The sequence below is a fragment of the Monodelphis domestica genome, chromosome 1 (assembly GCF_027887165.1).
Source record: "Monodelphis domestica isolate mMonDom1 chromosome 1, mMonDom1.pri, whole genome shotgun sequence".
Classification (NCBI taxonomy): Eukaryota; Metazoa; Chordata; class Mammalia; order Didelphimorphia; family Didelphidae; genus Monodelphis; species Monodelphis domestica.
The window spans coordinates 289,430,069-289,455,749 of NC_077227.1; the positions used below are offsets into that span (position 1 = coordinate 289,430,069).

Genomic DNA, 25,681 nt, shown 5'->3' on the forward strand with positions numbered 1-25,681 from the left:
TATTATTTGAAGGAATTTTAGCATAAAAATGTGTTGTACTTTGTCAAAGACTTTTCCCACATCTATATAGATCACATAGTTTTGGATTTTTGGTTTTTAACATGATTAATTATGTTGTTTACTTGAATAATGTTTAATAGTCTTTGAATCCTTGCTAAAAACCCTACTTGAGCATAATGAGTCATTTCTTGGATAAATCTCTATAGTTTATAGGATTTTGTTTTTAAATTTTTTGCGTCAATTCATGCTATTGGCCTATACAATTGTTCTCTTTCTATGCATTTATCTTTCTCGAATTTGGTACTGAGACTTTGTCTTATAAAGGGTTTTTGATAGAACTCTTCCTTTCTCAGTTTAAAAAAAAAATTAATTCAGAGTATTAACTTATTTTTGAAAGTCTGATAGAAATCTTCTGTGAACCCATCAGCACCAAGAGGTTCTTTGATACTTCCTTATTTCCTTTTCTGGGATAGATTGTTTAGATGTCAATTTTCTCAATTTTGCTAACATGTAACTGTGCATGATACATTCTGATTATTCTTTTTATTTCTTCAGTTTTTTTGTGATTTTACTTTGCTTGTTTTAATTTTAAATTTGTTTTATTTTTAACATTCATTTTAAAAATTTCTGAGTTCTAAATTTTCTCTCCCTCTTACCTTCACCATCTATTGAGAAAGCAAACAATTAAAATTCAATTATATATGTGAAATAATGTAAAAGATATCTCTATACTAGCCATGTTGTAAAAAATAAAAAAAGAAAAAATATGTAATTAAAAAATGTAATTCAATAAAAAATAAAGATAACTAAAAATGTTTTGGCAGTTACATCTGTCCACTCTTACCATACCCAAAAATGTTATTCATCTGGACCAGATGATTTTACCTTGCCCAGGGAATCTAGGTGCTCTCTTAGTTCTAAAGGTTATTCTACTTTTCAAGAAAACATAAAAAAAATGAGAATTGAACAGCTCTGCTTTCTCTCTGTTTTCAGTTAGTATCTCATCTACCCAAGAACACAGTTCCATTCCTTTATAGATATTTTCCTTTCCCCCAAAGCAGCTTGAAACCCCACCTCTTGTTGTCTTTACCTTAGCCAGCGTTTTATTTATTTTGACTTTTAGAACTCCTGACATTTTTTTATGAGATCATTATCTTAGCACACATTAGTATTCTTCTTTTTGTTACCATCCTTTCCAGGATAGTGTTGTTTCCTGACTTTAGTCTTCAATTTAGGGCTAAGATTTTCTTGACTCTGCAGTGAGGACAAGGGAATGGGGGAATATTGTCCCAAGTTTTAGTTTTTTTATTTTTTAACCCTGCTATTTTCAGAGCTAATTCTGGAGACCTGTGAGTTTTAAGCACTCCCATATTTATAAAAGTCAGTAACTTAGGTTATTCTCTTGGGGTTACGGAGTGGGGAATGGAGAAATAAGGACTAGATTATTCGCTGAATGGTAGTATAGTTAAAAATGGTTTAGAGTCCACCTGGATCTCTATCCATTTGAGGGTTCAAAAGCTAGTTAACATTATTATTAATAACTTGAATATAGGAACACATAACATTTTCAAATGACACAGAGCTGGATGACACACTGGATTTAAATGACACACAGGATTCTAAAAAAAAACTTAAAAGGCATGCAAAATTCAATAAAATAAAATTTAATATTAATAAATTTAAAGTTTATTTATACATGGGTTGAAACAATCACTCTCACAAGTATCATACAGGAAAAAAAATATGGCCAGTCACTGTCTTTAAAAGTTCTTAGGGTTTTCATGTATTGAAAAAGCAAGATGAGTCAATAATGTGATAAAACAACAGTTATCCTTTCTTTGCATTCTCAAGACTTAGCACATTGTGTTTAGTAAATCTGACCAACGAATTGCAACATTAGATGTCACCGAGAAGCAAAATATCTAGGAATAAGGAGACTATCCTACTTCTTTACTTTAGCCTACTTCTGAATTATTGTATTTAGTTGAACATCCCATTCTTTAGGAAAGACATTGTTAAACTAAAGAACTAGGGGAGAGCAAATGAGATACTAAAGGATCTTCCAATTCATGCCATATGAGGCTTGGTTCAATGAAATGGAAATGGTTAGAGTAGAGAAGAGAAAGAAGCCTTTGTGGATAAATTATGGATATCTTCATGGGGATAAAATATATTCTGCTTAGCTACAAAAGTTGGAAGTAGGAGTAATAAGGGGAAGTTACAAAGAGAAAAACAATTTGATGTCAGGGAAAAAAAAACTTGGACAAAATATTAAATTTATATGTGCATTGCCAAGTTTAATCATGTATTCATGTTAAAAAGAAAAGTTACAGTATTTAGCATAAGTGTACTCTCACATTCACTCTTTTGTGAGATTGTCAGAACACATAATCTTTCCCAGTTTTGTTCTACTTTTTTTCTTAGAATGGCAATATCTTTACTATCAATTTTATTAACCTATTCAATCTTGGGAAAAGCAAAGGTTATTTTGCCTTTTTGCATTTAAAAATTATTTTAGATTTTCTGTAACATATACTGTAAAATACAGTAACTCTACTATACATAATTTTGTTTTTAACAATTTTTTAAAATTACACTAAAATATTTATAGAAGTGCTTTTTGTAGGAAAGTCACTACCATAGAAGGAGATATTCTATGGAGGATTCATGAAAAGACATAGTCAGTGGAAGGATAAATAGGAACTGCTGTGGAGTGAAATGAGCAGAACCAGGAAAACATTATACACAGTGACATCATTGTGGGATGATCAAATGTAAGAGACTTTGCTACTAATAGCAATGCAGTTATCCAGGACAATCCCAAGTGTCTTATGAGAAAGAATGCTATCCACATCTAGAGAAAGAACTGTGGGAATAGAAATACAGAAGAAAAACATATGATTTATCACTTGTTTATATGGGTATATTATTTGGGGTTTGGGTTTTTAAAGATTAATCTTTTTTCAAAAATGAATAATGTATAACCATGTGAAATTATCAGCCTCAGGAGTGGGAATCATATAACCATGGAAAAATATTTTAAAAATAAAATTATGTTTAAAAGCAAAAAAAAAAAGGACAGTCAAAAATCATATAGCATAAGAAAATTTGGAAGGCCTGTGATCTGTGCCATTGGAAGGGAATATATAATTTTTTATCATAACTTTGAAACATCAATTTCTTTAGCAATCCAATTTACAAACAGTCATTAGCCTTCAAAAAGTGGAAAATGATGTCTTTCTTACACTGGGAATTTTCATTATATTTTGGTTTTATATAAATATCTATAAAATTCCATTTAATTACCACAAAAGAACAAATATCTTTTAAATTGAGATAATATTGCCTTCTAGACCTGTTATGTGAAAAATTAAATTTGGGATTATGCAAAAGGAAACATAAAGATAAACAAAACAAAACAAAACAAAAGATAAAGAGACTTGTCCAAAGTAAGATGGGCTGCCTTAGGTAATAAAGGATTGCCTCTTACTAGTGGTCTTCAAACCATTTCATGTTTGCTTGTCAGGTATGTTAACTTGGGAAAAAAAACAGAATTATTAAATAGTCAGAAAAACTAAGTCTTTAATCAGAAGAGGGAGAGGGTACAAATATTTAGGCCTCCACACAGAGTCATAAACTCAAAACCATACAGAGCTGAAGGTTCTGGCTACTCTAGGTACCATATCCCCAGGAGTGACACCACACTAGATGACAGCTCTGAGGAAACATGAAAATTGGGGAATATACCTCTTGGGGAACTAAGGACAGTATGTTAATTGGCTTTACAATGGCTACAAAGACAGGAGGAGCCCTAGACAGGATTATCAGGGAGAGGCTGGTGCTTTACTATGGACACAAAAGGGAAAGATCTACCTGAAAAAGGACTTTGATAGGAAAACCTACTAGGACTAAAAGGATACTTAACATCTGATCTGCTAGCTCCATCTAAAGTACTTTAAGATCTATTGTTAGTCCGAAACTCTTGAGTTAGGGATTTTCCTCCTGTGACAAACTCTCATGTGATAAGGTCATACTTGGGGGTCTCAAAATCTCAATCTGCTACAAACTTGGGGTTTCTAGATTCCACATTGACATGCATGACATTAGAGGATTCTTTTTCAGGTGTCATATTATTGAAGTCTCTCCCAGCTCTGAAATTCTGGGATTCTATGAAGCAACATATCCTAGAATGGTATCTAGATCCACTGATTTTGGATCTAGTTTTCATATATAGATGAATTCAGCACAGCAGAATGATGAGCACTGGACATAGAGTCACAGGATCTGAGTTTGAATCCCAGCTTTGACACTTACTACCTGTGTGACAGTGGGAAAGTTACTAAACTTTCGAAGGTTATCTTTCATCTGAAAACTGGAGGTTAGACCAAATGACTACTAATTTTCCATCTAGCCTTAGATCTACGAACTTAAGGGCTCTAAGAGATAAAGAAATAACAAGCCAGAGAGACAACCAACTCTAAATATTATTGAAAGAAGCAATATTAATAGCAAAAGAAAAATAAGCCTATACATAACATGGACAGGGCAGGTGAAACTAAATTTTTGAACAAAGAACTGAACCATAAATGGAAATGTTGCACCTACAATATATCTTACAGTAGGTATTTGCAATTCTTTTGAGAATTTTTCATTTTCTTTGATGATTTGAGGAATAACTTTTGTTCTTACATATTTGTTACCTGTCTATATTCTAAATATTAAGCCATTATTAGAGATTCTTTTTTTTTAATTTTATAGTATTTTATTTGATCATTTCCATGCATTATTCATTAAAGACAAAGATCATTTTCTTTTCCTCCCCCCCAACCCCCGTAGCCGACGCGTGATTCCACTGGGTATCACATGTGTTCTTGATTCGAACCCATTGCCACCTGGTTAATATTTGCATTAGAGTGTTCGTTTAGAGTCTCTCCTCTGTCATGTCCCCTCAACCGCTGTAGTCAGGCAGTTGCTTTTCCTCGGTGTTTCTATTCCCATAGTTTATCCTTTGCTTATGCATAGTGTTTTTTCTCCTAGATCCCTGCAGATTGTTCAGGGACATTACACTGCCACTAATGGAGAAGTCCATTACGTTCGATTATACCACAGTGTGTTTGTCTCTGTGTACAATGTTCTCCTGGTTCTGCTCCTCTCGCTCTGCATCACTTCCTGGAGGTCGTTCCAGTCTCCATGGAATTCCTCCACTTTATTATTCCTTTTTGCACAATAATATTCCATCACCAACATATACCACAATTTCTTCAGCCATTCCCCAATTGAAGGGCATACCCTCGTTTTCCAATTTTTGGCCACCACAAAGAGCACAGCTATGAATATTTTTGTACAAGTCTTTTTGTCCATTATCTCTTTGGGGTACAGACCCAGCAGTGCTATGGCTAGATCAAAGGGTAGACATTCTTTTATCGCCCTTTGTGCATAGTTCCAAATTGCCCTCCAGAATGGTTAGATCAGATCACAATTCCACCAGCAATGAATTAATGTCCCTACTTTGCCACATCCCCTCCAGCATTCATTACTTTCCATAACTGTCATGTTAGCCAATCTGCTAAGTGTGAGGTGATACCTCAGAGTTGTTTTGATTTGCATCTCTCTGATTATAAGAGATTTAGAACACTTCTTCATGTGCTTATTAATAGTTTTGATTTCTTTATCTGAGAACTGCCTATTAATGTCCCTTGCCCATTTATCAATTGGGGAATGTCTTGATTTTTTGTACAATTGATTTAGCTTTTTATAAATTTGAGTAATTAAACCTTTGTCAGAGGTTTTTATGAAGATTTTTTCCCAATTTGTTGTTTTCTTTCTGATTTTAGTTACATTGGTTTTGTTTGTACAAAAGCCTTTTAATTTGATGTAGTAGAAATTATTTATTTTACATTTTGTGATTCTTTCTATGTCCTGCTTGGTTTTAAAGTCTTTCCCCTCCCAAAGGTCTGACATGTATACTATTCTGTGTTTACCCAATTTACTTATGGTTTCCTTTTTTATGTTTAAGTCTTTCACCCATTTTGAATTTATCTTGGTGTAGGGTGTCAGGTGTTGATCAATTCCTAATCTCTCCCACACTGTTTTCTAATTTTCCCAGCAGTTTTTATCGAATAGTGGATTTTTGTCCCCAAAGCTGGGATCTTTGGGTTTATCGTATACTGTCTGGCTGAGGTTGCTTGCCCCCAGTCTATTCCACTGATCCTCCTTTCTGTCTCTTAGCCAGTACCAAATTGTTTTGATGACTGCTGCTTTGTAATATAGTTTGAGGTCTAGGACTGCAAGGCCCCCCTCATTTGTGTTTTTTTTTTCATTATTTCCCTGGATATCCTTGATCTTTTGTTATTCCAAATGAACTTTGTTATGGTTTTTTCCAAATCAGTAAAGAAATTTTTTGGGAGTTCTATGGGTATGGCACTAAATAGATAAATAAGTTTGGGTAGGATGGTCATTTTTATTATATTGGCTCGTCTTACCCATGAGCAGTTAATGTTTTTCCAATTGCTCAAGTCTAGTTTTAGTTGTGTGGCGAGTGTTTTGTAGTTATGTTCATATAGTTCCTGTGTTTGTCTCGGGAGGTAGATTCCTAGGTATTTTATTTTGTCTAAGGTGATTTTGAATGGGATTTCTCTTTCTAGTTTTTGCTGCTGAGCTGTGTTGGAGATATATAGAAAAGCTGATGACTTATGTGGGTTTATTTTGTATCCTGCAACTTTGCTAAAGTTGTTGATTATTTCAATTAGCTTTTTGGTTGAATCTCTAGGATTCTTTAAGTAGATCATCATGTCATCTGCAAAGAGTGATAACTTGGTCTCCTCCTTGCCTATTTTGATGCCTTCAATTTCTTTTTCTTCTCTAATTGCTACTGCTAGTGTTTCTAGTACAATGTCAAATAGTAGAGGTGATAATGGGCATCGTTGTTTCACTCCTGATCTTATTGGGAATGCATCTAGTTTATCCCCATTGCAGATGATATCAGAGATTCTTAATACAAGATTTTTTCCCTAGTTTCTTATAATTATTTGTGATTCTTTTATCTTCGTGCCTGCCCTTCCCTTTCTAGTATCGGGTTGGGTGTCTTTGGTTAGAGACCATTTAACTTACATCAGCTATCCAATATCTTCATCTCTTCAGGCCAGCCCATCAGCCAGGCATTGTTTATTTCCCCAATAATTACAAAACCAGCTCTAGTGTTCTGGATTTCCCAGTTTTCATCTCAAGTTTTCCCTTTGACCAATTTAAATGCACAGTGAATGGAGAAAAAGTAAAGCGCAGTCTATGATCAAGATTCAGGGTAATTCATTCATTACCTCTGCTAAATGATGACAAAATTACTATCCTTTCCCTTATAAATGATACTCGAAATTTGAAAAGGGTAAAACCTGAAAGGTGGACCATACTGTGAATACTCCCCCCAGGGAAAAATATGCTAACCCTGCAAATTACTTGAGGTACACCAGACAATTCCAAAGGAGAAAACAAGCAGTTTCTCTTGTTGCCTCTGTAGCCAATCATCTTCAACATTCCTTCCTCCGCCCAATCAGGAGTTGCTGTCATTTCAACAAAGCACGTGTCCTCCCAGAAGGCGCCAGAGCACCTGTCCCATAGAAAGGCAAAGGAGAATACAAACAGTTCCAGGGGGATGGGGACTCTGCTTATGGGATTACCTCACCATCACTTGTCATGTAAAAAACACGAACCAAGTCAGTTCTAATGTTTAGCAAACTAAGACAAAAACACAACCCTGCAACTTTCAACACCTACGATAACACAAAACGTACTACAAGTAGGACTTTTCTGTTACACATTCAGTCATAAGGATAACTGTGGCGAGACTGGTATGGGAGGGGGGGTTAGGGGGAGAAGGGAGGAGGGAAGATGTGTAAAGCTCTTTCTTCCGATTACCTAATTGGTCTTCGTTTTTGCCAGTCAGATGTAGGACCCGATTCTGTTAACGTCATCACAGCGCGACGAAAACTGAAGAGTGAGAGGGGCGGGGCTAAACGGGAACCTCGGTGGCAGTTGGGGAGGTGTCATGGCTGCTTCTGTGGGGGAATCGGGTTATCCCCGAGGCATTGACATGAATCCGGATCAAAGCTGCAGCTTCTACCACGAGGTCCTGGTTGGTATCCTCCGCTCCCTCCAAACCCTGGCAGACAAGGTAAATGACAGCATTATTGCTCCTCTCCTTTTCTTTATTTCTCTTTCTTCTCTTGTTTCCCCAGAGAACAGGTTTGACGAAGGCTTTTGATACGTCAGTGGGATTGACGAAGCTTGGTTTTCGGGGTGTCTGCCCCAGGAGAAGAGAATTAGGGCTCCCCCAGAGTTATTATAGTGGTACAGTCTACTCTCACTTTTCCTAACGCTGGTTTCCTGGGGTCACTTAAAGGTGATTCCCGTTCCCTTTTAAAAGAAAGAAAGAAAACAGTGAGCGAAGAAATCGGATGAGAAACTGGTTGGAGAAGCTGGCCTGGTGAGGAGAAAGCGGGTAAGGCTCCGCCGTGGGTCTGGCAGAAACCCCAGGAGCTCAGGATCAGACATCATTCCTGTTTTCTCAGAGACGGAAAAAAAAAATTACGAACCATCTATATGGAGAGAGAATCAGGAGGCAGAAGGATTGCTCTCCTTTTGGGAAAAATTTTCCCATTATTTTTGTTGGTCATAATGAAGAGTAGTTTTGTTTTACCTTTTACTCTGTGTCACATTGCATTTATTTAAGAAAAAAGGAAGAAAAAATGAATGGTGGCGCGGAAGGAAGAATTTATTAAGACAGACCTTGAGATTAGGTCATTTCTGATGCCTCATGGGTGTAGCTAAGCCCAAATGGGTACTGAAGACAGCTTCAGTGTTTGGCGATAATATATCTTGCTAACTTAAAAATTAATGCAAAATTAAAAACTAGTTTGAATGTTTTCAAGAAAATTATTGCATATTAATATAACAAACCATTCACTACATACATGGAGATCTCAGAGTATTTCATGATGGTTATATGGTCCATGTAGAAATTTAACTTCAGGCATTTTTTTGGTTATTGACCCTTCACTACATCCTGACCCCCACCCTTTTCACTAACATAGAAAATAGTTTAGCTGTTAAAATATAAAAACCTCCCAGGTACGGGACTGAATGACAATTGCCTAAGTAATCTTGTATGCCCTTAATTATGTGGTAAGGGTAGAAAGTGATCTGACCTGATTTGTGACCATAGTTTTATTCTGATAATTTTTTTTAATAATGTTTGTCTGGGGTACCAAAAAAAGGGATTTTCATTTTATTCTTCACTGTTGAGGCAGGGTTTAATAATTTGTGGAAATTATTAAGAATTCTGCAGTATTCAGTACATTTTTTCAAGTACTTGGTAGAGTTCTTGAAAGGATATGTCTTGAAAAAAAGACTTTATTTTGAATATTAAGATTTTAGGCCTCATGCTTACCCATTCTGACTTGGTTTAAACAAAGGAATTGGAACTTGACAGTTTATTCATCCTGATTTAGAATGGAATTAAATTTAAATTTACAATCCTGTTACAGTCATTTATGAATAAGATAATCTTTTCAATGAGAGATCAAATTTTAAAAATTAATGGATTATATGAAAATTACTTTTCATATTTTGGATTTTTCAAGGTATTTTTCTTACAGATTTTATTTCTATGTGTGTTTCCCAGACCCTGGGTTCTGTTAGTCACATGAGAAAAATTTACATAAAGTATCAGTGACAAATGTGTAAATATTATTACTTGAATCTGATACAGTGAAGGTGCTATCAATCAAAAAATAAAATTAGCTGTCTTTTTGAAGTATTATTTGTGAATTAAGATTTTAAAAAGTATAGTATCACTTTTAGGTCATTATTTACCTTTGCAAGAAGTTAAATCTTACTAATATTGTTTGGTAAGGAACTAATTAAATATTTTAATGTACACACTTACTCAGATTGTTGGTGATCTTAATTTATAACTGATTTCGTAGTTTGCCCCATTGGTCCTTTCATTATTTTTCATTTATTTTGAGTTTGAATATTTTAGTACTGTATTATTAATTTCTACACAGAATACCCAAAAATGATCATATCAGCTACACGCTAAACAAGATTTGGAGTTATTCTATTTTTACAAGTTCTGTGGAATCAAATGTCAAAATTAATATTGCTAATACTGAATGTTATAATAAATAATCATTATTTTTAGTTGGAATGAAAATTACCCCTATAGTTGAGTGAAGGATTACATAGTTTTTTAAAATTCCTTTTTAAAATGAAGATAATTACATACAATTGAAATGTTCACACTTTTATAATAAATGAAAACTAGCATAACTTCTATTTTCCACAAAAATTTGTTACTTGGACATAATGAACTCATTGCAAAGCAATGGTGTTTCTTTTTACTATAATCATATTTTTTGGTAAAGTCTACTAATACAACAATTCCGATAAATATATTAAAGGTTTGTTAGCCTGTGAAATCTCTTTACATGACATTTTTAGAAATGTACATTGGAGAGTAATTCAAGCATCTCAATGCCTCATGCTCTGACCTCATAATTTTTTCTACTACTCTAAAATAGACTTAAGAACTCAGTCAGATTCTAGGTAATTATAGTTTAAGTTTTTCACATGTATTATGTTGTTACATTTATAGCAGAACCATTTTGAAATATTTCACAGTTTGTGGGGTTTTTTCCCATTTTATCCCTTCTATATGAGCTCATGAAGGATTTCTAATGCTGTCTTTTATAAAAATTATTGCAAAAGTAGTAATGCAAACCAGTTACATTTTTTGTTAAGTTGTTATGAATGTTTTTTATGTTAGCATATAATGTTTTATTTTCAGTGACTTTTCATAAATATTGCATACATACCATAGATCTCTTCTTTTATTAAAAATTCTTTGGGAGAGCTGCCTTTCACATATTTGCTCTCTTATGACATAATATAATTAAGCAATTTGAAGATTTATTAAAAAGTCATCTATTCATGGAGCTTAATTTAAACAAGGGATCCATTTCATCTACAAAAGTATGGTTGGATTCAGAAGAGTTTAATTATAATTTAATTTCTCATTACTGCTCAATATATCATGGTCTAGATAAGTTTTTGAGAACATGCTTTTAAAAATATATATGTGTATATATAGTTAAATATGTTTCATATACATGAGTGTTCTTGATTTAATAAGATAAAGTTTGATGAAGAAGGCAAGCAATAAGAGTATGATTCTGTTATCAACAAAGGACAAATAATACACAGTAGATCTAACTAAACTAGCTAACTAAAATGATGTGCATATTAGAAACTCACTTTAATTTGAATGGATTTCATCATAAGGCAGACTTAAGAAAATCTTATTATAAGGCAATTTCACCTATACGGCAATCCCATGACATGGGATTTAACCCCTTTAGGATGTGAACCATTCCTGTTGTTATATCAAAATATTCAAGATTCTAGTACCTTTTAAAATGAGAACTTATTGCTTTTTAGCTGAAGATTAATAGATTGATAACTTTAAGATAGGCATATTTGTTGCCGTGTAAAAATCCTATTTTTGTGACAGCACATGTGTATAATATAATGGTGTAATTTTTGTGATAGTGCTGTTTTGCCCTTTTGAAGCTTAACCTTGGAGATGATGTGGTGAAAATTACAATCGATTGGAACAAGCTTCAGAGCCTCTCAGCACTCCAGCCAGCATTGCTCTTTAGTGCTCTTGAACAACATGTTTTATATTTTCAGGTAAATATCTTGTTGGACACATTAACTTGACTGTGAGAACAGAATCTAATTGTAGTAAAATTACAAGCTTATAACATTTCAATTATTTTTAGCTTAACACTATTAATACAAGGTTACAGATAGGTTTCAGAACAGTTGTAAGACTAGCCGAATAAACTGATGGGTTTATGAAGACTGAATGAATCCATTTCTATTCATTTCTAGACCTGCATTGTAAATTCAGTACAGTTTCATCTATGGTGGGTTATAATTAAGCAATAAGTCACGGCAGGTGTGTGTCATGCTATGATAATGATTCCATGCCTTGGGTGAGTTTGGAGGCTCATGGAGTGCTTTCAGTGGTTTAAGAAGTGGCATTATCTCAGCATGACACATCCTGCAGTGTCTATTGCAATTAAACATTTTCAGCTTAGTTTTTTAAAAGAAAGTAATTTCTATGTTATTGTCTCATGTAAGTAGCCAGTCACTATATTATCTGTTAATTTTCCTTAAAGGTTTTTATAGCGTTTTTTATATCAGAAATAGACATTGAACTGTTAACATGTATAGGAGTAGTATTTTGTTATTTGAATGCATCAGTTGCCCTACATGTGCTATTTTGTGACCTTTCTGGCTTCTATATTGGTAATTGTACAAATTTTCATGTAGAAAACTCAAATTGTGTGGTGTTAAATGGAGAAATGGAAGAGCTGTTTTGGATTGGTCACTTCAGTGGCATTAAAATGTGTTTTAAGTTACAGAAAAGTCTTTACTGTAGCTAACAAAGGGAACAAAATTATAGCTATGGAAAAAGTGTGACTTTGAAAAGTATTTTTATTTAAGCTGGAATATGTATTAATATTCAGCCCTTCCTTTAAGGACTTCATGCTAAAATCTAACTTTCATTTTGGGAGTAATAATTATTGGGAGGAAGGAGGAAATAAGTGATATAATTTATATTATACATTAGATTTGATACATTTTTTCTTTTGTTAGTGAAAAGTGTTCATGTTCTGTTATGTTGAAAGAAACTTTTTTCATTTTGTGACCTAAAGAGATAAAACTTACCAAGACAGGAAAAGCATAAGTGTTCAGTATAACACCTATATATTTCATGTCTGTGTTATCTTCTACACTTTGACCAACTGCAGTTTCAAGTGGAGAATCTCCAGTGATGTAGTGATAATGCAGAGCTTTACTGAGTAAGAGCACTGGCTCTCATGTTAAGGAGGAAAAATACTAAGCCTTAGTGTTCTGAGTAGGCATTTGAATGACATGTTAATTAAGTGACATTGGTGCCAGAGGCTGAGCCTTTGATTTGGCACAAAATAACAGGGTGATTCCTTCAAAGACAGTTTTAGATTTCTTAAGTTTCTCACAAATCTATGACAAATGATGATAATCATGGCAGCACAATACAAAAGTACAAATAGTCCTACGTAATCGAATGTATAAGTGCCAAAATGCTAAATTTAAATTGAATAACTTTTAAAATTGAATTAAAGTAGGATTTTAGTTAAAATCATAATGGATTTCATCTTGATCAGTTTAGATGCCATCAAATATGCTCATGGTTTTTGTTTTTGTTTTAGCCTTTTTTAGAAAGACTTCAGTGCCTGATTAAAGAGGAAAATATAACTGCCATTGAAGAGGCTGATAAAACAAAAACAAGCAACAAAAATGATACAAAAATATGCCCTGGTGATAACCCATGTGCTGATGAAAAACACAAAGATTGTCATTTGGGAGTTCTTAAAGACAAGCAAATTAACTTTGATCCAGAAGTAGTCCAGATAAAAGCTGGAAAAGCAGAAGTAAGCATAGGTGTTTTTGTCCTGATTTTTAAAATTATCTTTAAAAAATTGAAGATGTTTCAACAATGTACATATATATGAACTTATTTGTTACCTGCAGATTGACAGGAGAATATCAGCATTCATTGAACGAAAGCAAGCTGAGATAAATGAAAACAATGTCAGAGAATTTTGTAATGTAATTGATTGTAATCAAGGTAAATATCCAACCAGAATTTAAGCTTAAGGTAATTTTATTAATTTAGAGGTACTTTTTATTTTCTTTCTTTTTTTAAATTCTTAGCTCTTAAAAATGAGTGAAATCAAGGATTCAATTATGTTTATTTTAGGATCAATTGCAAAGATTTTTTCTCTTAATAGAATGTTTTACAAAGCTGAAAACTAATTAAAATGACCAACCTTGACTACAGAAAAGAGTTGGGAAAATTTATATTCCTCCATTGAAGAATTTGTTGGTGTTAAATATTATATATATTATCAGATGTGTTTCTTTTGTTGGTTTGTTTTACTGATTCTTTTTTCATTATTTTTTGTTATAAAAAAAGGCTTACTGGATGTGGAGTGGAAGGAAGTATGTATTTAGAAATAAATGTGATGCAAAGACAGATATACCTAAAAATAAATTTTAAAACAAGACTATTTTCAGAAATGTTTTTAGGACTATGCTAAAGTAAATAAATATTTCCATAGTATTAAAAATTAAATAGAATAGGATATTTAAATAGCCATTTTTAAATAAATAACCTTATTGTTATCTCTGTTTACAGAATATTTTAGTTTAAATTTTAAAAATAAAAATGAAGAATAAATTTTTTTAAGAGTAGAAGGGGAAAGTGAGATAGAAATTAGTTTTCTAAATTTTATTCCAGTAAATAGTATTACTTTAATTGACTTCTTCCAAGACATTAAATGAACTTAGAAAAGAGATAGTATTCCTTAAAAATAATGAGCTGTTTTTTCTCCATTTAGATAATGTTTTGTGTTATACTTTTATCAGTTCATTACAGAAATATATGCCATTTATTTATACTCTAGTATATGTTTGCTAGTTTCCATCAGATTCTTCTCTGAGTATGTTTTGCCACAGAATAAAAAATATTAGAAAGCACTGATAAACTCATTGTCATGCATCATAGTAATCATTAGAGCACAAGTTGTCATTAAAAAAATATATAAAAAATTTTCCTCAGAATGCCTTTTTCTCCCTCAAATCTCTTGGCTAATTAACAGAAACATTCAGGCATCAGATAAGATTGGCAATAATACTTTTCTTAGGTTCCCATTTAATAATTTATGTTGATTTAACTTTACCTATTATAAGCACTGTAAAGACACATTTCTCTGATTATATATATTATATATATCTACACACACATAAATAATGTATGTAGTGTATATAGATATGCACATACATATATATTGGAGAAGGAAGTGGTAAGCTACTCCAGCATTATTACACATATATGTATGTATATATATCCCAGCACTTAGCATAATGCCTGACATAGTAGATGCTTAATAAATATATATTGGTTGATATATGTACACATGCAACATATGAATTTATGTGTGTATAAATCACATATATAATATAACTATATATATCTTTTGTAGTAGCTTTTTTAAAAGCAGTAGATATAATAAGCATTCTCAATCTCGTTTTCAAAGCTTAGAATTCTATCTGCAGCATAAAAGAAGGTGTTTTTTGAAGGAACAGAAACATGTGTCCTTAATATTATTTTCCTATTCAACATGTTAATTCTTAAATATAGGTAAGTTGGTGAAAATTTAAATATTCAACAAGATACCTTGATCCATAGAGGCATTTGCTGGCTAAAAACAGGGTTATAAAGAATTTTAGCAAATAATTACTCATATTTAGATATTCACTGTAATAAATCTATTTGAAATTCTTATGGGTCACTTGGGTCTGCTAAGTTGGAATATAATACCGTCTTAGCTCTAGCAGATAATAACCTTTTGTTATTAGTTTTTTCATTCCCATCATCTCAATTAAACCTAATCTTAAATAAGGTAACTGGCAATAAAAATTACAAATAGTATTTTGGGTCTTAAATTTAAATATTACCCAAAAGAAAATAATTTTAATATCTGTTAATGACAGATATTTGAATTTGAAGTTTTTCTTCACTAAATTTCATAGATCTAGAGCTGGAAAGTATCTCAGAAGCTATCTAGTCCAACCCCCTCATTTCACAGTAAGGAAACAAAAGTCCAAGGAAGTTAAGTGACAAACTCAAGGTCATACAGTACCAGAGGCAAGATTTTGAATCTTTGTCTCTGGAGACAGTACTCTTTCCTTTGAACCAGGTTGCCTCTCCTTTTTAACATTATTGTTTGTACTGGCTGTGAGAAACACATTGACTAAAAGTATTAATGCATTTTAACAACTTGTCTTCATTAATACTTACTTGTTTGTGTTATAAAACAATTCCTACCAAAAATAGATCAATTATAAAAGTATAATTTTTCTTTAAATTTGTAATTTGAAAGGAAATAGGGGCCAGCCAGCCTTAGAGTCTGAAAGATATTTCATCCTGCCTCTGATTTTGTTCTGTGATCATGGGCAAGTCATTTAAACTTTGTCACCCAGGTAACCTTCAGAAACCATCAGGTCTGATACTAGTCTTCATTCCATACCCCGAATTCTGTAATAGATACCACTCTTAGGAGAATTATGGTAGTAAGGAAGTGTTGGAGCCTTAACACCAGGAAATAAGCTAGGGGGAGACTGGATCTTGAGCCCCTATCTTTACTTTACTTCCTTTTCCCTTCTCAACAGTCTTGCAGAGTTCTTGAAAGGTAAACTTAGACTCCCCCTAATAACTAAATCCCACAATTAAATATTTAACTAAGATATTTTATTCTTTTAGGTAGGGGGGGAAAAAAGTAAGGAGAGAGGAGGGGATGAGAGAGAGAGAGGGTTCCCTAATCTTATAAATTATCCCTGTTAATTGAAGATTTGAGATATCAATTTGAATTTAAGAAACAAAGTTAATTTCCCTAAAGAGAGATGTTGACAGCAAGAGACTGACAGGTTTCTTCTGAGCTAAACCCCAAAAGTCTTCTCAGCATTCAGTCTCCTGAATAGGCAATGCCCCAAAGAGAGTTTGTTTTCCACCTTCCTTCCAACAGTCAGAGAAAGAAGTGAGGTTCAAAAAAACAGCTCAAGCTGCTTAACTGCTCTCTTCAAGATTCCATGGAACTGTGACTCCATCCCAGTTGACTGTCAGTTCCCAAAGTTCCAAGCCTCTTGCTTTTCTGTAGATCCATTTTGTCATTTCTCAAAATCCTCATTAACAGTTCCCTACACTGGTCAAATCTCTCACCTCTACCATCCAAAAAAATTCTAACCTATTTATTTTATATGTTCTTTAGACTAAAGATAGAAATGATTCCAGAAACCAACTGATATTTGAATCTACTAAATGTTTTATGTTTTTTTGAAAGCTTTGAAAGCTTGTTCTGTCAGTAGCTTCTTACCTTTTTTTTGGTCTCATAATAATTTATAATTAGCAATGTGGCATTGTTGCTAGACAGCTAGCCTTAGAGTTAGAAGACTAACAAATAAATCTGTATGAGCCTGGGCAAGTCACTTAATCTCTTAGTGACACTGGCTACTTTTTTAAGAGTATAATATAAATGGCAGAGCAGGTGCTGATATTCATTGGTGTCATTGGTTTGGTACAAAAGCAAAAATTGCCTCCCAGTCTTAAATCCATGCTTAGTTACAATTAGGGTGTTTATATTTGGCCACATTGAAAAAGTCCCCGAGTAGATTCTAATGTTTAAAGATTTCAGGAGAAAGACTATTTCACTGTGGTTAAGGGATTTTTATAAGGATTTTGAAATACAGTCTACTTTTTGTTCTCAAAGCTTTTTCTTATGACATGGCACTTAGAGTAAGTAGTATTATAAATTTTTATAGATAATTCTTTTTAATTCTCAATGCCAATAAACATAAGTGATGCTAAACAATTTTAAAAAGCCAAATAAATAAAATTATTTCTATTTTGAATTAGAATAAAATTTTTCCTACACATGGAAATAAAATGCTTTCCTATTTAGAGTTCTAGACTTCATTCTTCTATTGTAACATTGGCTGTTTTGAAGGTATATTGACTTAATATCATTTCACATGACCCAAAGTTTAAATATGAAACTACATTTTGAAGCATTTTATTATTTTTTTTATGTTTATGGGATATTCATTAACATTACCTAAGAAGTTACAGATATAACAACATGTTTAAATTATTAGCTATTGTATAGTAATGTTTTGTATTTTAGTATTAAGGAAGAACTCCATTCCTTTATTAATGTGAGTTGCGTGGGAGACTACAAAATTCTGCATTTCATAATGACAATTTGAGATCATTATCCTTTTTTGATTTTCCTTAGAGAATAGCTGTGCAAGGACTGATGCTGTTTTTACTCCTTATCCAGGGTTTAAAAGTCATGTCAAGGGTAAGTAACCCTTATAATTTAAGTCATTTAAACTGTTTGCCTCAGTTTGCTCATCTATAAAACAGGGATGATAATAATAACACCTGCCTCACAGTCTTGTGGTGAAGATCAAATGAAATGATATTTATGAAGGTTTTAGCAAGGTTCCTGGCTTGTAGTAAGTGCTTAATAAATTAAAATATATATATATATATATATATATCTTTTAAAACATCAAGTAAAGCCTGTGTTAACCAAGACTATTTGTTTAATGATGTATTGTTTTCTTCCTTACTTACAACATTTGATAATGTGTGTGTGTGTGTGTGTGTGTGTGTGTGTGTGTGTGTGTGTGTGTGTGTGTGTGTGTGTTTTAAGCAAACTTTGGGCTTTAAAAAAAAACAAACCGTATGGAGGGGTGGGAGTAGATGGTCCTTTAAAGAGATTAAAAAGTATTTGGGAATTTTTTATTTTAAAGAGGCTATAAATATCAAAGTAGTCATAAAACATTTTCTTGGCAACTTAGTTTCTAGGGTTGTGAATACCTATGGCCCACAAACTAGAGCTGAAGGAACACAGGGAACTGGTCATAAAATTAGTAACATGCTTCGTGATTGTGGGAACCAGGCTGTAGAAGAACGACTGCAAAATATTGAAGCTCATTTGCGATTGCATACAGGTAAGTAAGTGAGTTTACTTTTCATGATTTCAATAGATATGGACCTGAAGTGGTGAAAAGGAAGGACTTTCTAGGGGGAAAAAAGTTTTCTCTTATTCTAAATTGTTGATTAATGCTATCTTTAATCTTGACAACATTCACATAAAAAACAACAACAACAACAAAAACCCTTCTGTGTGAAGTACAAATTAAAAAAAAAAAAGATACTTATTCAAATCCTGATATGTCAGTGAGTTATTCCTCTTAAGTTTTTTTTTAAATAAGTAAACAAGGTCAAAATAAGTTCTACTCATAAAGGTAGGTGATAAAAATTGGCTAATAAAAGTACTTAATATACTTATATAAAGTATATATACTGAGTATATAACTGAAATGGTTCATGAATTATTAAAAAAAATTTGTTTTTAACTATTCTTTCTTCAGAAAGCTTTTTTACTAGAGTCTTAATTATGCATCCTCACCTCTTTATTCCAGAGCAGGAGGACAAAGTTGTGTCACGTTAAAAATTAAATGCTCAAGAATATTGTAGGATATTTTTGGCTCTTAACAAAAAGGTTTTCCTGCATCAGTATACTTCAAGGTATAGGGAAAATATTCTGTTGTAAATAGGAAAAATTAAAATTAAGGAAAATTTGATAAGTTGGATGTGTTAATCCATATATGATCATCAGTGGCAACTGGATTTTCTTCATCCTAAACAACTAACAGGCTGTTCAAAAATCATAATAATAAATCTCTCTCCTCAAACTCAGCATGGAAACTGTAAGGATACTAAATACTAAGAACCCATGACAACTCATAGAATGTAGTGTTTTGAAGAGGGTAGGTACTTTATGATGTGCCCCAAAATATATGTTGCTATATATAAATAAAAGATTTCCTTGTGCTTCATTTTTTATGACTAAGATAAAAATTTGTAGACTTTGCCAAATCAATTGTATAAAAATATTTTAACACTGTATTTTAAAAAGTCAAAATAACCAAGTTATATGACTTTTAATAGTGTAAAATTTCCAATCTTAAATTTTCTTTAGGTGGTCCAGTACCTAAAGACATTTATCAGAGAATTAAAAAACTTGAGGATAAAATCTTGGAATTGGAAGGCATTTCCCCAGAATATTTTCAATCTGTTGTAAGTAAAATTCACTTTCTTATGCATTATATCTTATGCTTTATTTATAGCAAATGAGATAATTCATAAAGTTTATTACTTTGTGAGTTTATAAAGCTTAGCAGAGAGTGAGTGCTTAATAAATTATTATTCTCATCTTTCCCCCACTTCTCTTTTCTTTTTTGCAAAGAGTAGTAAAATTTGATTTGTTTTGAAAGCATCTTATTTAGCTGGTTAGTATTTGGTAAACTAGAAGTGCTAAGCTAATTTTCCTCAGTTTTTCTTGAGTTGTTTTCTTTACTTTTCCAAAAATGTTATATAAAGTTGTTATGTACAACTCTTTCTGCTATTTTTAGAATTAAGTAACATTGCATATGGGGGGTGGGTTGTACCCACGTGAACTTAGAATAATAAAAAAATAAAGTTTTTCAAGGTTAAACCAGTTTGTGAAAAACTTTGGTTTCTATAAGAAATAGTTATGTAGCTACTGAAAACTATATTTCAAATATGGCAACCATTAAAGTTTTAGTATACTTTTGAAAAAATTTGCCTCTTGAGTATAGACTACATTCCTTCACTTGGCATTTCAGGTCTTATAAAATTTATTCTCAAACCACTTTTTTCTCTTTTTTTTTTGCCAGCTTCTTCTAATGTGTTTTAGTGAAACTACATTATTTATAGTTATTTAAAAACTACTCATATCTTTCTGCCTCTCATCACTTCTTGCTTATGCTTGTATTGCCCTTGTTAACATTCTATTTTCATTTAGAAATCCAGCATACCTACTCTATAAAGTTTTTCTTCCCCTCCTCTAGAAATTATTGCTTCCTTGTTCTTTATATCCCTCTTCATGTTTTTATATTCATGTTATGCATTTATATTTATATTTTTATTATATTAATCTGTTTACACATATTATCTCTCCCTTTTGGATTAGAAACTTGTGGTGTTTCTAATCCAAAAGGGCAAGAGTCTTAACTATTTATGTATCTTCTCAAATGCCTAACCTAAGTGAATTATATGTGGAAAACATTTAAGAAATATATAAATGAATCACTGTTTTTTGTACTATTTTTCTACTAAGTTTCTTTAATTGATTTAACTCCTTATTCTCTTTCATTTGTTGTTGTTCAGGCATTCAGTCATGTGTGACTCTTTATGACTCCATGGACCATAGAATTTTCTTAGCAAAAATACTGGAGGAGTTTGTCATTTCCTTCTCCTGGACAAACAGAGGTTAAGTGAATTGCCCAGAGTTACACAGTATTTTAGGTCATATTCAAATTCAAACCTTCCTGATTCCAGGCCCAGGATTCTATCCATTGAGCCATCTAGTTGCCTTACTATATTATTTACCTTACAGTAAATCATTTTTACTATACCTAATTCTGGCAGCCTTAAGAAGCAGGAAATTTCTTTGTTTTGGAAGCATAATTATATATATATCCATCCTCTTATTTTGTTCAGATACAGTGATTTCATCTGTATGAGGAAGTTTCAGGGTAGAAACTCTCTCTTTAAATACAGATTATCAGTTCATCTGTAAGTCATTGGCCTTGGGAGTTAGCAGGAGCATTTTAAGATTAGGTGATTTACCTATGTTTTACATAGCCAATGGAACCTGAACCCAGATCTTCCCATAGATTTCTTGACATTGTGTCAGTTCTAATGGAGCCTACAAACTCTCAGTTCTTGTTACATGAGGGATCTTCCTCTATTTCCAATCAGCTATTTCTCTTTTGGTTTCACACTGACCTTGATCAGGTCAGGGGCTGATCAAATGCTAGCCCCAGGCTTAGGCTCAAGTTTTTGGTCTTGCTGTGTACTTGATCCAATCAGACCACACTTGATTGCCCTGTCTTGGAGGTCTGCCCTGAGCTTTAGGCAGAAAGATTAGTACTTAGTAGCTAGTACTATTAGCTACCCCAGACTATATACTATGTCCTTATCCCAAGCCCAGCCTGGAAATCCTGACTTCACTCTGGCCCACACAGATCAGCCCACTTCTACCTGGATTGCCCTGGGCTGGGACTCTGGATTTATCCACAGGTTTGAAATTTCAAGGGATGTGGGTTGTTTTGTACCACTATTTGGTCAGGCCAGATCTCAGAATCTGAATGTTATCTTGGGCTTAGGTTCTGAACCTAGGACAGCAGATGTAGGGGCAAGTGCTCTTGGCTTGCTCTTCCCTCCTTTATAGCCTTTTGCTGGCTCTGCTTTCCTCTCACCTCAGTTTCCCAGATGATCTCTGCCTACCTTTTGGGTTTTTCTTTTCTTGAAAGTTGTTTCACTCTGTCACCTTGGTTCTTTCACTCCTGTGATCATTTTATGGAAATATTTTAATTTTAGTCAGAGAGGATTCTTAGCTCTGATTCACTCCTCTATCTTGGCTTTACCCTTAGAAGTCAGCTATTTCTCTGATGGCATCCTTTATATCACTTCTCTTTCACTGATAATATTGTAGTTTTCTCATCCCCACTATATGTTTCTCCCTTGGGTTATGGGTCACCCAAACTTTACTGCTTTATATATTTGCAATTTCTTGTCTAAAAGTTGTACAGCTTCACCCTAATATTTATGTCTTTGTTTCAGGTAAAAGCTTGGGGTCATTAAAAGCACTTCTTAAAGTTCCAAAGGCAGTTCAACTCACTTTCCTCTTTTCCTATATTATTTGTCTAACATATATGTACTGATCAACCATTTTTATAGATTACTCATCTAGTATTACATTCTATTCTAAATTCTTATATGCATTCTTTTTTCCCCTCCTTTGTGAAGTTAGGTTATTTTCTTAAATATCTTGTGGATATGTGAAAATAGGCTTGTTAACTTTATTCTGAAAGCTTTTCTTAAGTAAAAATAAGACATAATTTTTCTCTAAACATTTAATACTCTCTCATCTTTCTTTTTTTTTATTTTGTTTTATTGTTTCCCCAAATACATGTAAAAAAGTTTCCAACATTTTTCAAAGAATATTGAGTTTCAGATGTTTCTCCCTCCTACCCTCTCCTCACATCCCTCCCTGAGTGAGATGGTAAGCAATCTCATATAGATTTTTATATGTGTAGCAGCCATACAATATTTTTTTCATATTAATCCTCTTGTGAAAGGAAACTAAAAAAAAAATTAAGAAAGAAAATGAAAAAAGTTTCCTTTTACTTCCAGTTCTTTTACTGGAAGCAGATGGCATTTTTTTTCTCAAGTCTTTTTGAATCATTTTGGATCCCTGTATTGATGAAAACAAGCTAAGTCATTCGCAGTTGTTCTTTGTACGTTATTCCCGTCACATTGTACAGTGTTTTTCTGCTTCTATGTATTTTACTCTGTTTCAATTCATGGAAGTCTTTCCAGGTTTTTCTGAGCTCCTCCATCATTTCTTATAGCACAATAGTATTCCATTACATTCATATACTATAACTTAGTCATTTTCCAATTGATAAGTATCTCCTCACTTTCTACTTCTTTACTCCCACAAAAAGAGCTGTTTTAAATATTTCTTTACCTATAGATCTTTCCCCTTTTTGCTCTTCATTTCCTTGGGATATACATCTAGTAATGGTATTTCTGGATCAAAGGGTATGTACTGTTTTATAGCCCTTTTGCATAAGTCCAAATTGCTTTCCAGAATGATTGAATTAGTTCACAACTCTCCCAGTAGTGTCTCAATTTTCCCACATCCAGGTCTTGTCATTTTCCATTTCTGTCATAATAGCCAGTCTTATAGTGTTAGGTGATACCTCAAAGCTGTTTTAATTTGCATTTCTCTAATTACTAGTGGCTTAGAGAATTTTTTGCATAACTATAGAGAGCTTTCATTACTTTATCAAGGAAATGCCTGTTCTTAACCTTTGACCATTTATCAGTTGGGGGATGATTTACATTCTTATACATTTGACTCTCCTCTATATATTTGAGAAATTAGGCCTTTATTGAAGAAATTTGTAAAAAAAAATTTGCACCTTTATGATTACTGTATATTACTCTCCATACTTTCCCCCTGTTTAGTTTCTGACTGCCACCTCCCCTAGTTTGCCCTCTTTTTCTGTCAGCCCCACCTCCTTCTCATATCCTTTTTGCCTTCTTTCCTGTATGTTAAGATAGATTTCTATATCTACTTGAATGTGTATGTTTTTCCCTCATTGAGCCAATTTTTTGAAAATAAAGTTCATGAGCTCCTCTCCCCACATCCTTCATCTTTACCTCCTCTGTAAAAAGCTCTTTCATGCCTCTTTTTTGCAAGATTATTTACCCCATTCTATTTCCTTTTTCTCTCCTCCCAATGCATTCCTTTTTTGTCATGCCTTGATTTTATTATCATCTTATCATATTCAACTCATACCCTTGCCCTCTATATATTCCAGAAAAAGAATTGGAAGGAAAAGGAAACTTTTTTCATTTTCTTTCTTAATTTTTTTTAGTTTCCTTTCACAAAAGGATTACTATGAAAAAAATATTATATGACTGCTACACATGTAAAAATCTATATGAGAATGCTTACCATCTCACTCAGGGAGGGATGTGAGGAGAGGGTAGGAGGGAGAAAATCTGAAACTCAATATTCTTTGAAAAATATTGGAAACATCTGTCTTTCGTCTTTTCTTCTTTTCTTTCAAATACCTTAAGTATCAGTTTCTCAGTGTCTTGAAAATTGGATTTGCCCCAGTTCAGGGTACTCTTCTTTGCTTTGTTCTGATTCAATAATTCTTCACATTTTTCTTTTCTTTGCTTCAGTAATATTTTAATTTTTTCCAATTACATATAAACAATTATTTTCTAACATTGAGTTACAAGTTCTCTTCCTTCCTCTCCTCTCCCCCTTTGTTGAAATGTTAAGCACATTGATACACAAGAAGATACAAATAAAAAATATGAAAAAAATAAAGGGAACAATAGTATGCTTCAATTTGCATTCAGCTTCTATCAGTTCTTTCTCTGGAGGTAGAGAATATTTTTCATCATGTGTCCTTTGAGTTTGTCTTAGATCATTGTACTGCACTGATGATGATAATAACTAATGTTGTTCATCATACAGTATTTTGTTACTGTATACAATGTTCTCCTGGTTCTTCTCACTTCACTTTACATCAGTTCATATAATTCTGAAATCATGCTTATCATTTCTTATAGCACAATAATATTGAATGAAATGAATGAAAATTGAATGAAAACTTGTTCAGTCATACCCCAACTAATGGCATTCCCTCAGTATTCAAGTCTTTGCTAGCATAAGAGCCCTCTAAATATTTTTGTACAAATTGTTACTTTTCCCTTTTGTAAAAAAGAAATCTCTTTGTTAGAGACCTAGTTGTTATATTGCTAGATTGAAGGGTATACATAATTTTATATAATAAATATTTACATTTATTTTAGTTTTGTTCCAAATTGTTCTCCAGAATGGTTGAATCAGTTTACAACTCCACATTAGTATCCATTCGACATCATCTCCAACATTTATCATTTTCCTTTTCTGTCATATTAGCCAATCTGATAAGAGTAAGGTACTTCAGAGTTATCTTAATTTGCATTTCTCTAATCATTAATTATATATATTAATCATATGACTTAATAGCCTTGACTATATCATCTAAAAACTACCTTGTTCATATCCTTTGACCATTTATCAATTGGGGAATGACTTATATTATAAATTTGACTCAATTCTCTCTATATATAATACACACACACACATACACACACACACACACACACACACACACACACATATATAAAATAAAGCTTTTGTTAAAGATATTTGCTATGAAATGTTTTCCCCTAGTTTTCTGTTTTCTAATCTTGGTAGCATTTGTCTTGTTTGGGTAAAGCCTTTTTAATTTAATGTAATCAAAATAAGTCACTTTACATCTCATAATTTTTCTATCTTTGGTC

General features: G+C 32.8%; 1 protein-coding gene across 4 annotated transcripts in view; it reads left to right on the top strand.

Annotated features, from left to right (window-relative positions):
• The first annotated feature begins 7,621 nt into the window (after nucleotides 1-7,621).
• MBIP (MAP3K12 binding inhibitory protein 1) overlaps nucleotides 7,622-25,681 on the top strand; it is a 52,281-nt gene continuing 34,221 nt past the window's right edge. Inside the window, exons 1-8 of one of the 4 annotated variants that reach the window (XM_056811011.1) lie at nucleotides 7,622-7,844; nucleotides 7,936-8,167; nucleotides 11,605-11,745; nucleotides 13,317-13,538; nucleotides 13,639-13,735; nucleotides 17,961-18,026; nucleotides 18,532-18,684; nucleotides 19,719-19,816. In XM_056811011.1, coding sequence (XP_056666989.1) covers nucleotides 8,042-8,167; nucleotides 11,605-11,745; nucleotides 13,317-13,538; nucleotides 13,639-13,735; nucleotides 17,961-18,026; nucleotides 18,532-18,684; nucleotides 19,719-19,816 — 903 coding nt within the window. In that variant the 5' untranslated portion in view covers nucleotides 7,622-7,844; nucleotides 7,936-8,041. The remainder of the gene's footprint in view (nucleotides 7,845-7,935; nucleotides 8,168-11,604; nucleotides 11,746-13,316; nucleotides 13,539-13,638; nucleotides 13,736-17,960; nucleotides 18,027-18,531; nucleotides 18,685-19,718; nucleotides 19,817-25,681) is intronic. The other 3 variants (XM_056811010.1, XM_016428407.2, XM_016428408.2) reach the window with 3 other exon arrangements.